This window comes from Panthera tigris, chromosome A2 (assembly GCF_018350195.1).
Source record: "Panthera tigris isolate Pti1 chromosome A2, P.tigris_Pti1_mat1.1, whole genome shotgun sequence".
Lineage (NCBI taxonomy): Eukaryota > Metazoa > Chordata > Mammalia > Carnivora > Felidae > Panthera > Panthera tigris.
This window is the reverse complement of record NC_056661.1, coordinates 11,865,193-11,880,753: the sequence shown is the minus strand read 5'-3', so window position 1 is coordinate 11,880,753 and position 15,561 is coordinate 11,865,193. Positions and strand designations below refer to the sequence as shown.

Sequence of the window (15,561 nt, the reverse complement as noted above, 5' to 3'; positions counted from 1 at the left end):
CTTTCTCTGACTGACTTATTTCACTTAGCATAATACCATCCAGTTCCATCCATGTTGCTGCAAATGGCAGGATTTCATTCTTTTTTTTTAATGTTTATTTATTTTTGAGAGAGGGAGAGACAGAGTGCAAGCTGGGGAGGGGCAGAGAGAGAGAGGGAGACACAGAATCCGAAGCAGTCTCCAGGCTCTGAGCTGTCCGCACAGAGCCCGATGCAGGGCTCAAACTCACAAACCATGAGATCATGACCTGAGCCAAAGTCAGACGCTCAACCAGCTGAGCCACCCAGGCGCCCCAGGATTTCACTCTTTCTCATTGCCAAGTAATATTCCATTGTATACATAAACCACATCTTCTTTATCCATTCATCAGTTGATGGACCTTTAGGCTCTTTCCATAATTTGGCTATTGTTGAAAGCACTGGCATAAACCTTGGGGGACCTGTGCCCCTATGCATCAGCACTCCTGTATCCTTTGGGTACATTCTAGTAGTGCTATTGCTGGGTTGTAGGGTAGTTCTATTTTTAATTTTTTGAGGAACCTCCACACTGCTTTTCAGAGAGGCTGCACCAGTTTGCATTCCCACCAACAGTGCAAGAGGGTTCCCTTTTCTCCACATCCTCACCAGCATCTGTTGTTTCCTGAGTTATTAATTTTAGCCACTCTGACTGGTGTGAGGTGGTATCTCACTGTGGTTTTGATTTGTATTTCCCTGATGATGAGTGATATCTTACCTCAGTCCTATGAAAACAGAAGTTATTATCCCCAGCTCTTCTCCCATATTTCCTCATGAGCAAACTGGCTACCAGGAGCTTAGGGGACTGAATTTTCTCTGGAAGCTTTTCTTTATGGCATTCTTAAATATGGAATTCTTAAATAAGCTCCTTATTCCTGAGGCTGAAAATTATTGGGCTAAGAAAGGAGGTAAAGACTATATAGGTGGTGGTCTTCAGGGTGTTACTGTCCATAGAATGGAGGCCCTTGGGCTTGAGGTAAATAATGGAGGCAAAGTCGTAGTGCACAATGACCATAGTGAGGTGACACACACATGTAGAAGGTCTCAGCTGAGTAGATCCTCAATATGGCGGCCACGATGAAGACATAGGAGAAGACGACGAGGAATAAACAGCCCATCAGAGCTGAGACACACACCAGGATCACACCCAAGGTGACAGAGGATGTCTCCTTCCCACAGGCCAACTTTCGAAGGGAAAGCACGTGGCAGGCAAAATGGTGGATCACATTAGACCCAAAGAGGGTGAGGTGAAAAACTATCAGGGTCACCATCATCCTCATGACTGAACCACCAGCCCAGCACCAGGGGCAGCTGTGGGGACTCATGAGCACATTGTAGCACAGGGGGTGGCAGATGGCTATGTAGCAGTCATAGCTCATGATCATGAACAGAAAGGACTGCTCTGTGTCCTCATATCGCTTTGCCCTCATTATTCATTCATATAGTAAAGAAATGGTATTCAACACTTATTTCATATGGAAATATTATAGGTGATGGGATCCAGCTATACCCAAGAACTAGGTCTCTGCTCTCTCTTTTCATGGTCCAGTGAAAGAATCTGTCATATAACCAAAGATGACAGCACAGAATGGTCAGAGATGTGATGAAGGCAGCCTAGGGATCTGAAGAAGCTGGCGTGGGTCACAGATCCAACCTGGGATTTAGAGACTTTGGCAATTGGTGATGTCTACATTGAGACATGAGGGAGTGTAAGTATGATTCAGGCAAGGCAGGTAGGTGGAAGATGGGTTTCCTGACAGTATAGCAAGTGCAAAGGTTCAGAGTGACAGAGGCATGGTGCATTTGGGGACAATCATTGTCTAGCACAGCCCAGAGAGTTGGAGGTGGCTAGGGGAGTTCTGGAATGTTAAGGCAGATAGGTGGGTAGGGCAAGATCATGAAAGACCATGGCGTCCACTTAAAGAGTTTGTTCCAAGGAAAGTGAGGAACTCTAAATACTCTCAAAATACATATAGAAAAGATGGAAGGCCTGGATGGCTCAGTTGGTTAAGCATCTGACTTCAGCTCAGGTCATGATCTCATGGTTCGTGGGTTTAAGCCCCGCAATCTGGCTTTGTGCTGACGACTCAGAACCTGGTGCCTGCTTTGGATTCTGTGTCTCCCTCTCTCTCTGCCCCTCCTCACACTCACACTCTGTGTCTCCCTTTCTCTCTCTCTCAAAAATGAATAAACATTAAAAAAAATTTTAAATACACAGAAAAGATGTGTATGGTAATTGAGTATGTCAACATATTTGTAGATGTTTCCACTTGGGGGTCCTATGACGTCTGCTACATGTTCCTTCGTGGATTAATACTTACATGTTGTGTTGGGTCTGAAGCTAGCAGTGTAAATGCCGAGTCATAGGGGATACCTATGTTCAGCTTGAATAGATTCTGCCAAATGGCTTTCCAAAGTAATTATACCAAGAGGTACATTTCAAGCCCATGCACTATGGTCAGATTCCCATTTGTAGGGAGCCCCCTGGCTGCTGTGAGGGAAGCAGGCTGCTGAGGGCCGGTGGGGTGGGCAGACGCAGGAAGAGATGGGCAGAGGTGAGCGTGGGCATCCTGGACTGGGTCGAGTGGCAGACTGGAGGTTGATTTCAGAGGCAGAATGGACAGTGTTGCTGATTGGACACAGGGACACAGGAAGTGAGCTGTTTCTACACCTAACACTTAAGACCGAATGGGTGAGTTCTTCCCACAACAATGAACAATTCTTCAGCTTCCCAGACACCAACTGGCAGTCCCATAATTCAGTTCACTTCTGACACGAACTACCTGGAGATGCCAGTGACAAGTTTTCAGTGTTCAGGGTACCTGCACTTTTGTCTGGTGGGACTTCACAGTTGGGGTTTCTAAATTCCCCCTTTCATTTTGGATACTTTGCTGGAATGACTCACAGAAATCAGGAAAATGCAACACTTACTCTTCCCAGTTTACTATAAAAGACACAAGTCAGGAACAGCCAGGTGAAACAGGTGCATCAGGCAAGGTGTGGAGGAAGGACCGAGGACCTTCCATGCCCTCTCCGGACACGCCACCCTCCTAGCACCTCCACGTGTTCACAAATGGGAAGGTCTCTGATTCCCATTGCTTAGGAAGTTTTTGTGGAGGTTTTGTTACACAGACATGATTGATTAAATCATTGGTCCTTGGAGATTGAATATCAATCCATAGCCCCTCTCCCCACCTGGAAGTCCCAGCTCTCTGATCTCACCTTGGCCGTTCAGGGGAGCAGCCTCCTTCCTAGACTACCCAGGGGCCCCCAACCACCACGCATCTCCTTAGCATGCAAAATCCAGTATCATCACTCCTGAGACAAGGGCTTTAGGAGCTGTGTGTCATGAATTGGACAAAGACCAAATGTGTTATTATAGCCCAAGGATGCACGTACTAATGGAGATGTTCTGGCTCAGATCACCAGGACAACAGGGATAGGGTAGCACTTGACCAGTGGGGGGAGGTGGGGCTATCCAGTGTGACCAGGAGACCCTGAAAACTTCTATTGACCAAAGGAAATCAGTCCCCAAGACCCAGCTCTAAATTACCCTTATTTTGGGACACCCTCCAGCTGCCCTGACCCCAGGAGGGAGCTCTGGATTCCCACTGTGGGCTGCACCAGCTCCTGCTTTCCCTCTGACCCTGCCCTGACCCTAAGGGATTGAGGGCATCTACTCCAGCCCTGTTTCCCCCAAGACTGGGAGCTCCTAGTCCTCAGCAGGGACTGGGGCTTAGGGCAGACAGGGACAGCAGGGAGTCTTGGTTGTGTTGGGGAGTTGGAGGAAGGAGTAGGGGCTGCACATCCCCAGAGATCCTCTGACGATCCTCTTGGCCACTCCAGACCCTGAGGAGGCCCTGGGGAACAGCCTGCTGGGAAGCTGCAGCAGGGATAAAGCACAGAGCATCAGTTCCAGGAGCCCAGAGGTCTGGCCCCACACCTGCCCCTGTGTGCTGCTGACAGAGTAACACAGGAGAGCGTCTTCTTCCCTGCCCTGCTGGCTACTTCCTGGAAGAGGCAGCCCAGCAAGAGGTGCACCAGAAGGGACAGGGTAGGTGGCAATAATGGCACGTTTGTTGGGAGCAAGACTCAGACAGTGGATGGGAACGGGGCCTGGTTGAAGGGTTGTAAGACAGATTCTTAGCTCTGGACACCTGCCAGGGGGGCTTCTCAGGGTGCCCATGCTGGGTCCTGGGCTCTTCACTCAGCCTAGTGCAAATGGCACCACAGAGGCCGTGAGTTTGGAATGTGACCAACTGGTGCATCTGGTACAGACTGATGACAGGAAAGCAGCTCAGAGGACAGGGAAAGATATCAGCATCAGGGATAACCCCCCATGTTAGGTAAACATGAAGCCTTTTCCATGAGTCCTCTGGACCTTCTGAAGATAGTTCTCTGCTTACTCCCATTTTTCAGTTGGGGAGAGGAGGCTCAGGGCTAGAATGTTCTTTCTCAGACACACACACCAAAGCTGGGGCTTGAACCCTGGCCCTGATGACTGCACACCTGGGGTGCGTTTCAGACAGTTCTCTCTGGAAGCCAGAGTGCAGTGGGAGCAGAGGAGGGGCCTGGGGCAGTGAGCAGTGCAGGGAGGGAGGTGGAGCCATGCAGATGGATAGGAGCAGAGCACACAGACAGCTATTTAGCAGGGGAGAGGGTGCTGAGTGATGGGGGTTGAGGCACAGAAGGGGGCTGACACGGGTGTCTCGGTTCCTGGTCTGGGGAGGGGGGAAGGCTGCATGGTCAGAAGACTATTTCCAGCTCACCAGCCCAGCCTTCCTCGCTCTGGGAAAGTCCCTCCCTGTCCTGCTGGTTCCGTGTCCTCTAGGCTCCAGGCTGACCCCTATTGTGGGGGATCCTTCGGAACAACACATCAGTAAGACCAGGGGGTGCAATTATGGCTGAGTCCTGCCCCAGATCCAAGGGTTTCAGGAGCTGTGGGCGGCATCGAGGCTCAAGTTATTCATAAAAACATTTTTGTTTTGTTTTATGGTGGATGTCAGGTGCAGAGGTTTGAGTCAATGACGTTTCTGGGTCGCTGCGCTTGACAAGCATTGGTTTTCATCACGTCCTTCTCTTACTTTGCTCACGTTCCCTTTCAACCACCTGATCCCTCCAGTGCCAACAACCTTCTCCCATACTAAAGGTATGTGCTTTGATTTGCATGTGCTCTTGTACATGCGTACTGTCTTCTCTGGGCATATATGTGCTGTGAATTATTCGTATCCTTTTAAATTTCATAGAAAAATTTTTGCTTTTTGATTTTATACAAAAATTATAAGTTTGCAGGAAAACACATACTGCCTCTCTCCCTCACACGGTTTCCTCTTTTACCTCTTGGAATAGTGTATTTGTTCCTGTTGGTGAGCCAATATGGCTACATTGTTGTGAGCCATCCTGTTGGTGAGCCAATATGGCTACAACCAGAGCCCACGGGATACATTAGGGTTCACTGTCTGTGTCGTGGGTTCTGTGGATTCTGACAGATGCATAATGGCATGTATCCACCATTACAGCATCCTACAGAATAGTGTCAGCTGCTCTATTTTTAATATGCCAAAAGGTTATTATGCTGGAGCGTTCGTCTGCTTTTTGCTTCATTCATTCAACACATCTTATGGCTTCATTTATGCTGCTGTGCGTGCATCGAACTGGCTGGGGCTGCAGGGTTTGCATCCAGCCCATGGGTCCTGCCCCCTTCCAAAGAATGGACAAGCAGGCTTTCCAGTTCCCCACTAAAAGCAATGCTACAGAAACACCCTCTGACATGCTCCCCCGTAAATGCCTTTGAGCAATCGCGATAGATGTTCAGGAGCACATGTGCTGGGGCACAGAGCACGTGAACTCCTCATTTCCACTATTCTGCGCTCTCACAGGCTGTACACGAGGGTTGCGTTCTCTCCAAAACTGATCAACACTGGGGAGTTTCTAACTTGGGGCATTGAGTAGATATACACTGAATTTCCACTGCATTGTCCTTTCTTTGTCTCTCTCTGTCCCTCTCTCTCTTTTTTCTTATTAGCATGTTTTTATTTGCCTGTGCTACACCCTCTCTAAGTTCTCTGCTCAAACCTTTGCTCATTTTTCTTCCTTTTCCCTCTGCTTATTTCTGTATGGAGCTTTTGCTTGTTGTAGATGTAAATGGTTTCTTGTTTATTCTAGATTGTATTCCTTGGTCCTTTTTGCACAATGAACATGATTTTTCTCACCTTTCTGTCTCCATTAACTGGATCCAGAATATTTTCTGTTGGACAAAAACGCTTCTTGTTGATATCGTTGTGTCTTTCAAAATCATGTAAGGTTTGTGCTTCTGGAGTTTAAAAAGTCCTTCTTGGGGTGCCTGGGTAGCTCAGTCGACTGAGTGTCTAACTTTTGATTTTAGCTCAGGACATGATCCCAGGGCCATTGAATCAAGACCCGGCCAAGCTCCACACTGAGCTTGGAGCCTGCTTCAGATTCTCTGTCTCTGACTTTTCCCCTCTCCCTTGCTCACTCTCTCTCTCTCTCAAAACCAAAAACAAACACAAAACAAAAGAAGATCCCCACTCCTAGTTCAAGAAAATTATTCTCCCCCACCTTCTTCTATTAACTTCATAGCATCATGTTTCATATTTATGTCAGAAACCCAATTGGATTCCACCCATGCATGTGTTTATAGGCAGAAATTCACATTTACTTTGCTTCTAAACGGGACGGATTTTCCCACCACAAACTCTTACACAATCCATCTTTTTCCATTGATTTGTGTCCCACCTTTATCATATATCAAGTTTTGCATCACACTGGGGTACTTACTGAGGTGTGCAGCCAACTTGATCGGTGTCTGTGGCTGCTCCAGGGTCACACTTGAAGATGACAATGATGTGTATAATGTCCATTATGTGTCTCCACCTGCCAGGGCATTTCTCTCCTAGTTAATCCATTTTAATGGTGCAATTGTAAATGGCACTGATTCCTTGATATCTCTTTCTGCTGCTTCATTATTGGTGAACAGAAACACAACCAATGTTTGTACATTGATTTTATATCCTGCAACTTTGCTGAATTCACGTATCAGCTCTAGCAGTTTTTTGGTGGCGTCTTTTGGATTTTCCTTGTAGAGTATCATTCATCTGCGAAGAGGGAAAGTTTGACCTCTTCCTGCCAATTTGGATGATTTTATTACTTTTGTTTCCTGATTGCTGAGGCTAGAACTTCCAACATTATGTTGAACAACAGTGGTGAGAGTGGACACCTGTGTTGTGTTCCTGATCTCAGGAGGAAAGCTCTCAGTTTTTCTCCACTGAGGATGATGTTAGCTGTGGGCTTTTCATATATGGCTTTTATGATGTTAAGGGATGCTCCTTCTATTCCTGCTTTCTTGAGGGTTTTTATCAAGAAAGAATGCTGTATTTTGTCAACTGCTTTTTCTGCATCTATTTAAAAGATCATAGGGTTCTTATCCTTTCTTTTATTAATGTGGTGTATCACATTGATTGATTTGTGAATATTGAACCAGGCCTGCAGCCCAGGAATAAATCCCACTTGATTGTGGTGAAAAATTCTTTTAATGTACTGTTGACTTCGATTTGCTAGTATCTTGTTGAGAATTTCTGCATCCAGATTCATCAGGGATATTGGCCTGTAATTCTCCTTTTTAGGAGGGTCTTTGTCTGGGTTTGGAATCAAGGTAATGCTGGATTCATAGAATGAATTTGGAAGCTTTCCTTCCATTTCTATTTTTTGGAACAGTGTGAGAATAATAGGTGTTAACTCTGCTTTAAATCTCTGGTAGAATTCTCTGGGAAGCCATCTGCCCCAGGACTCTTATTTTTGGGGAGATTTTTGATTACTGATTCCATTTCTTTCCTGGCTATGGGCCTGTTCATATTTTCTATTTCTTCCTGTTTGAGTTTTGGTGGTGCATGAGTTTCTAAGAATTTGTCCATTTCTTCCCGATTGTCCAGCTTGTTGGCATATAATTCTTCATAGTATTCTCGTATATGTTTGTATTCCTGTGATGTTGGTTGTGATCTCTCCTCTTTCATTTCTGATTTTATCTATTTGGGTCCTCTCTATTTTCTTTTTGAGAAGTCTGGTTAGGAGTTTATCAATTTTGCTTATTCTTTCAAAAAACCAGCTCTTAGTTTCATTGATCTGTTCTACTGTTTTTTTTTTTATTCTATATCATTTATTTCTGTTCTAATCTTTATTATTTCCCTTCTTCTCCTGGCTTTGGGCTTTATTTGCTGCTCCTTTTCTAGCTCCTTTAGGTGTAAGGTTAAGTTGTGTATTTGGGACCTCTCTTGCTTCTTGAGACAGGCCTGAATTCCAGTGTATTTTCCTCTTAGGATTGTCTTTGCTGCATCCCAAAGGGCTTGGACTGTTGTGTTTTCATTTTCATTTGCTTCCATGTATTGTTTTTTAGTTTTTTGATGTTTATTTATTTTTGAGAAAGAGGGAGAGACAGAGCGTGAGCAGAGGAGGGGCAGAGAGAGAGGGAGACACAGAATCCGAAGCAGACTCCAGGCTCTGAGCTGTCAGTACAGAGCTTGACGCAGGGCTTGAACTCATGAACTGCAAGATCATGACCTGAGCCGAAGTCCGATGTTGAACCAACTGAGCCACCCAGGTTCCCCTGCTTCCATGTGTTTTTAAATTTCTTCTTTAATTTCCTGGTTAACCCTTTCATTCCTTAGAAGGATGTTCTTTAACCTCCATATATCTGAGGGCTTTCCAAATTTTTTCTTGTGGTTGATTTCGAGTTCCTAGCATTGTGATCTGAAAATATGCATGGTATGATCTCAATCTTTTTGTACCTGGTCAGGGCTGATTTTTGCAAGATTGGTATGGTTTTGCACTGACTTTATTTTTCAGAAGGAACTTAAGGAAACTTTTATCAAATGTACAGTAGACTCACTGTAGACATAATGTAGGTGTGCTGATGATGTAATCATTACCATATTCACTCATCCATCCAAGAGTGTAGATTGCCCTCCATATATTCAGATCACCTCCTACATTTTTACTAATGGTTAACATTTCTGAATTTGGATGTATTGCATGTGTTTCAGTAATTCCTAGATATTCTATAGCAAAAGTTTTCAAAGTGTGATATGAGGACCCTGGGGTCCTGGAGACCTTTTCTGGGGGAACATCAGTTCCTTACTTTTCCATTTTTCATCATATGCTTCAACTAAAACAACATGTTGCCACAGGCTGAATGAAGAGGCAGGTATGAGCATCAATTTGTTTCCCATCCAAGTTTGTTAAAATGTAAAAACAAACAAACAAACAAAAAACAGCAACTCTTCTCACCAAATGTTAATTTTGTAAATGTAGTTACTTTCTAAAAACATGTCACTTGTATTGACATTGAGCAGGTGACTATTCTTTTGAATGTATGCATAATAAGTATTTTCAAAGAATCTCGGTGTTAACTTCTAATATGGTGAAAACGGAGAGTTGTACTGCACCCAAACAGGAACCCATCAGAGTCTCACATTTTCTTGAGTGTTAAGAAATCACCAGACCACAATGTTGGCGAGCCGTGTCTTTATAGTTTGTGTCACCGTTGGGAATGTTATCTTAGTTTTGCTTAAAGCTTATGCTTTGAATGATTACTGCTGGAGTAATTCTGTGAGAAATACTGAGTGTTGCGAGCCGATCCTGTCTTCTGCAGACTGTGCTCTCTATTGCTGTGGTACCTTATGTCTTCATTCTTTACTTTTTCTGGGTGAAGGAGCATGTCTCTTTCCTTCCCATCCATACATACCTTCTTTCTTTTTCTTATTTATAGCACCGCTCATGACTTTCAGTTCCATGCTAAAGAACAGCAGAACCAGTGAGTATCCGGGTCACTTTACCAATCCTAACATACTGCGTCTATAGTCTCCCCATTTCATATATTGTTGTATAGACTCATGATTGTCATGATGGTCACCTTCATTCCTCTTCTGATCTCACCAGATGCAGCACCCGTGCCTGGTCAGAACTATAGCATGGTGACTGAGTTCATCCTCGTGGGATTTTCTAACTTCCCACAGCATCTCCTGCCCACCTTCTTCCTGCTGTACCTGCTCATGTACCTGTTCACGCTGCTGGGGAACCTGCTCATCATGGCCACAGTCTGGAGCGAGCGCAGCCTGCACACGCCCATGTACCTCTTCCTGTGCGCCCTGTCCACCTCCGAGATTCTGTTCACCGTTGCCGTCACCCCTCGCATGCTGGTTGACATGCTCTTCAACCACCGCACCATCACCTGGGCGGCATGTGCCAGCCAGATGTTTTTCTCCTTCACGTTTGGCTTCACCCACTCCTTCCTGCTCATGATCATGGGCTACGACCGCTACGTGGCCATCTGCCACCCCCTGCGCTACAATGTGCTCATGAGCAACCGTAGCTGTGCCCGTCTGGTGTCCTGGACCTGGGCTGGTGGCTCAGTCATGGGGATGATGGTGACCCTGATAGTTTTTCACCTCACCTTCTGTGGGTCTAATGTAATCCACCATTTTCTATGCCATGTGTTTTCTCTTTTGAAATTGGCCTGTGGGAATGAGAATTCCTCCGTCACCTTGGCTGTGATCCTGGTATGTGTCTCAGCTCTGATGGGCTGTTTATTCCTCATCGTCCTCTCCTATGTCTTCATCGTGGCCGCCATATTGAGGATCCCCTCTGCTGAGGGGAGGCACAAGACCTTCTCCACATGTGTGTCCCACCTCACGGTGGTCATTGTGCACTACAGCTTTGCCTCCATTATCTACCTCAAGCCCAAGGGCCCCCATTCTATGGACAGTAACACCCTGATGGCCACCACCTATACAGTCTTCACTCCCTTTCTCAGTCCCATCATTTTCAGCCTCAGGAATAAGGAGCTCAAGAATGCCATAAAGAAAAGCTTCCAGAGAAAATTCACTCCCCTCAGCTCCTGAAAGCCAGTTTGGTGGTAAGGAAAATGACAGTAGGGTTGGGGATGATAAAGTCCATCTCCATAAGCCTGTTGTAGGGATTCTATATAAGAAAATACTGAGTAAGTATTGTTGAATGCATCTATAGGTGTTGGATACCTGCTAGGTATTTGTTTTTCTCCAATTTGTGTGCCTCCCTCTTGCATAGGATCTAGAGATCATGATCTCCTGTTCAAGACCCCATGTGATGAACTCCATCCCATTACTTCTGTCTACAAATGTGTTATGTACCTGTGGATGAGTTGGGGGGGGGCATCACATGGACGTGTCTGGGCACTGATGCCCATGGTTCTTCTCAAATGGAGAAGGAAGGAAAGACTTTCCCTTAATCACCATAAGGCTGAACAAAAGTATGCATAATAATAAATGCCATCAGCTTTTCTTTCAGGCATGTGTCCAGTGTTTTATATACCCTTTAATATAAAAATGTACAAAAAGTAAATAAACTCTTTCTCTCCAAGAAGTTGGTTGACAGTGTATATAGTTCCTTCTGGGTAGCAGAGGATAGACCCTAAGGGAGTCTTTCTACCTTGATTGGTGTTGAGTGAAGGATGTCAGAATGAGAAGTGAAGGGAAAGAGGGAGGGAGGGAGGGTGGGAGGAAGGGAGGGGAAGAGAGTGAGGGGAGGAGACGGTTCAGTGCTTGGATAAGAACATACGGAATGTTTAAAGGTGTTGCTTATGGAAATCCTTTTCTGTTTTTCCCCACATTACTTTCAATAAAACATCAATTTCTCATTCCTGTGTACTTACATCTATCTGCGGGCTCTGTTGGAGGACACAGTGTTATCTCAAGATGGCACAAAGAAAGGTCAAGGGTGTGGGTACCCCTTTAGGCAGATGAGAAATGTTGGTGAAGGTCACACAACATGTGAAGGAAGGGGTCACATGCAACTTTAGGTCTAACTTCCATGATAGGGTTTGGGAAATCATATGTCTGAGCATCCAGGAGGGGGTCTTCTGTTAATGTAAATTTCTTACTTAAGCTGTGGCCAGATATTTGGGTTGCAGGCAGAAGGTGTTTTATAATAATAAACCAAGGGAGGGCTGTTGCATATGAGTGCCTGCCATTTGCCAAACGTTGTGGAAAGGGTTTCCTATGCATTCACTCTTCTAAGTCTCAAAATAAATCATTATTTCTCCGCATTTAGATATGACCCACTTCTATTATTATTCACAATTTTGAAACACAGAAAATGAAAATCTGATAGAGAATTTGTCCTGGGTTACACCACCTTGAAGGGGGGAAGCAGGAATCTATTACAATGTGCACGTGTGTGCAGTTGGTGAATAGGAACCCGCCTCTCTCAGGTGTCTACAGAGAGAAGTGAGGTCGTGACCAGGAGGAGAAGGCTGTCATTAGAAGGAAGAGACCCCTTTTAGGGAAGGAGGGCAGGTGCAGCCCTAGGCACACACCCCTTTCACACAGCCAGAGGGAAACACGGACTCCAGAGGAGTTCATGAGACACTTTTTCTCATGAACACTGACCACGAGAGCTTGGAAAAACCGTCTATGGCAATTTTGGGATTCCTTTCATCATTTTACTCATTATTGGTTTACTAACTAATGCCACCCCTCCCCATCAAGATGTCCTTATCTATGGTGCATTTGGGGACATTGGTATGTTCAGTTCACCAGGGAGAGTTGGGAGTCACTAAGAGGGTGCTGGAATGAGATGTAGATATGTGGGTAGGGCAAGAGCATGTGAGACCATGGTGTCCACTTAGGGAGTTTGTTCCAAGGGCAATGGGGAGCTCTAAATACTCTTAAAATACATACACAAAAGAGCTGTGTGGTATTCCATTATGTGAACAAATGCATAGACATTTCCATTTGGGGATCCTACAAATGGTGTTCTTATGACATCGACTACATGTCCTTTAGTGGATTAACACTTATGTGTTGTGTTGAGTCTGTAGCTAGAAGTGTAAAGGCCAAGTCATAGGGGATACTATGTTCAGGTTGAATAGATGTTGACAAAAAGTTTACCAAAGTGGTTGTACCAAGTAGAAAAAATTTTTAATCAAATTCAAGTTAGTTAACATATAGTGTTTTGGATTCAGGAGTAGAATTTAGTGATTCGTTACTTACATACAACACCCAGCGCTCATCCCAGCAAGTGCCCATCTGCCCACCCACCCCCCCTCCAGCATCCTTCAGTTTGTTCTCTGCATTTAGGTCTCTTATGGTTTGCCTCCCTCCCTGTTTTTATCTTATTTTTCCTTTCCTTCCCCTATGTTCATCTGTTTTGTTTCTTAAATTCTGCATATAAGTGAAATCATATGATATTCCTTTTTCTCTGACAGACTTATTTCACTTAGCATAATACAGTAAACCTTGGATTGTGAGCATAATTCGTTCTGGAAACACGCTTGTAATCCAAAGCACTTGTCTATCAAAGCAAATTTCCCTGTAAGAAATAATGGAAACTCAGATGATTTGTTCTGCAACCCCAAAATATTTATATAAAAATGATTACAATACTGTAATATAATACAAAATAATAAAGGAAATATAAAATATAAAGAAAAATAAACAAACTAACCTGCACTTACCTTTGAAAACCTTCATGGCTGGTGTGAAGGAGACAAGAGAGAGGAGGGTTATTGTGTTGGACGACTTTCACGATCACTAATGGAATCACTGCTATCTATTGGCTCAGTGGAATCTTTTTCTGCATGGAGGCAATTGTATACACTTGCATGGATGTTGACTACAGCACAGTATTAATAAACTCTTGTCATATATTGTATTTAATGTAAACTGACAATAAGGCGGCAAAGGAAAAGGCCTCAATCTGCAGGCAGCCTGACCTAGAATGAAGCAAAGCATTCCTGAGCTTCCTCTTGTATGGAGAAGCAAAGGACTGTCCATGGGTGCTTTGAAGTGACAAAAAATACACCAGTGCCCATTGTGGGCATCTTCAAACATTCTGAAAAATCACTGATTTCTGCCAAATACTACAGCCTGAGACCGAGCATGGGAGATGATCACCCACAATCCTACAGCAGGAGAGAGAGAGGAACCATTGGCTCAGTTGTGATCATGTGACATCTGGAGTCACATCCCACCCGTATTGCAAGACATTGCTCATTTATCAAGTTGCAATTTATTAGAGGGGTGCCTGGGTGGCTCAGTCAGTTAAACATCCAACTTCGGCTCGGGTCATAATAATCTCATGGTTCATGAGTTCAAGCCCCACATTGGGCTCTGTACTTATGGCTCAGAGCCCGGAGCCTGCTTCGAATTCTGTGTCTTCTCTTTCTCTGCTCCTCTCCCATTCATGCTGGTCTGTCTCTCTCAAAAATAAACATGATAATTTTTTAATTTATTAGAAATGTTTGCTCGCCTTATAGAGCACTTGCAGAACAAGGTACTCATAGTCAAAAGTTTTACTGTGCACTCTAGTTCCATCCACATTGTTGCAAATGGTAAGATTTCATTCTTTTTCATCGCTATTATTCCAATGTATACATATACAAATCTTCTTTATCCACTCATCAGTCTATGGGCATTTGGACTCTTTCTGTAGTTTGACTGAGGCTGATAGTGCTGCTATAAATTTGGGGTGCATATACCCCTTCGAATCCACATTTTTGTATCCTTTGGATAAATACCTACTAGTGCAATTGCTGGGTCATAGGGCAGTTCTATGTTTAATTTTTTGAGGAGCCTCCATATTGTTTTCCACAGTGGCTGCCCCAGTTTGCATTCCCGCCAACAACGCAAAAGTGTTCTCCTTTCTCTGCATCCTCACAAACATCTGTTATTTCCTGAGTTGTTAATTCTAGGCATTCTGACAGGTGTGAGGTAGCATTCAAGTGGTACATTTTAAGCCCATGCACCATGGTCAGATTCCTGTTTGTAGGGAGCTCCTCTGGCTGCTGTGAGGGAAGCAGGCTGCTGAGGGCCGGTGGGGTGGGCAGACGCAGGAAGAGATGGGCAGAGGTGCGCGTGGGCATCCTGCACTGGGTCGAGTGGCAGACTGGAGGTTGATTTCAGAGGCAGAATGGACAGTGTTGCTGATTGGACACAAGGACACAGGAAGTGAGCTGTTTCTACACCTAACACTTAAGACCAAATGGGTGAGTTCTTCCCACAACAATGAACAATTCTTCAACTTCCCAGACACCAACTTGCAGTCCCATAATTCAGTTCACTTCTGACACGAACTACCTGGAGATGCCAGTGACAAGTTTTCAGTGTTCAGGGTACCTGCACTTTTGTCTGGTGGGACTTCACAGTTGGGGTTTCTAAATTCCCCCCTTTCATTTTGGATACTTTGCTGGAATGACTCACAGAAATCAGGAAAATGCAACACTCACTCTTCCCAGTTTACTATAAAAGACACAAGTCAGGAACAGCCAGGTGAAACAGGTGCATCAGGCAAGGTGTGGAGGAAGGACCGAGGACCTTCCATGCCCTCTCCGGACACGCCACCCTCCTAGCACCTCCACGTGTTCACAAATGGGAAGGTCTCTGATTCCCATTGCTTAGGGAGTTTTTGTGGAGGTTTTGTTACACAGACATGATTGATTAAATCATTGGTCCTTGGAGATTGAATATCAATCCATAGCCCCTCTCCCCACCTGGAAGTC

At 44.8% G+C, this 15,561-nt stretch overlaps 1 protein-coding gene and 1 pseudogene across 1 annotated transcript; one reads left to right on the top strand and one right to left on the bottom strand.

Moving 5' to 3' along the window:
• Nucleotides 1-800: 800 nt before the first annotated feature.
• On the bottom strand, nucleotides 801-1,444 carry LOC102956868 (annotated as a pseudogene).
• Nucleotides 1,445-9,982: 8,538 nt separating this feature from the next.
• On the top strand, nucleotides 9,983-10,927 carry LOC102956577 (olfactory receptor 10H3-like). Its single transcript, XM_015540380.2, has one exon. It carries the CDS (start codon nucleotides 9,998-10,000, stop codon nucleotides 10,925-10,927), a length of 930 nt encoding a protein of 309 aa, XP_015395866.2. The 5' UTR covers nucleotides 9,983-9,997.
• The last annotated feature ends 4,634 nt before the right edge of the window (nucleotides 10,928-15,561 follow it).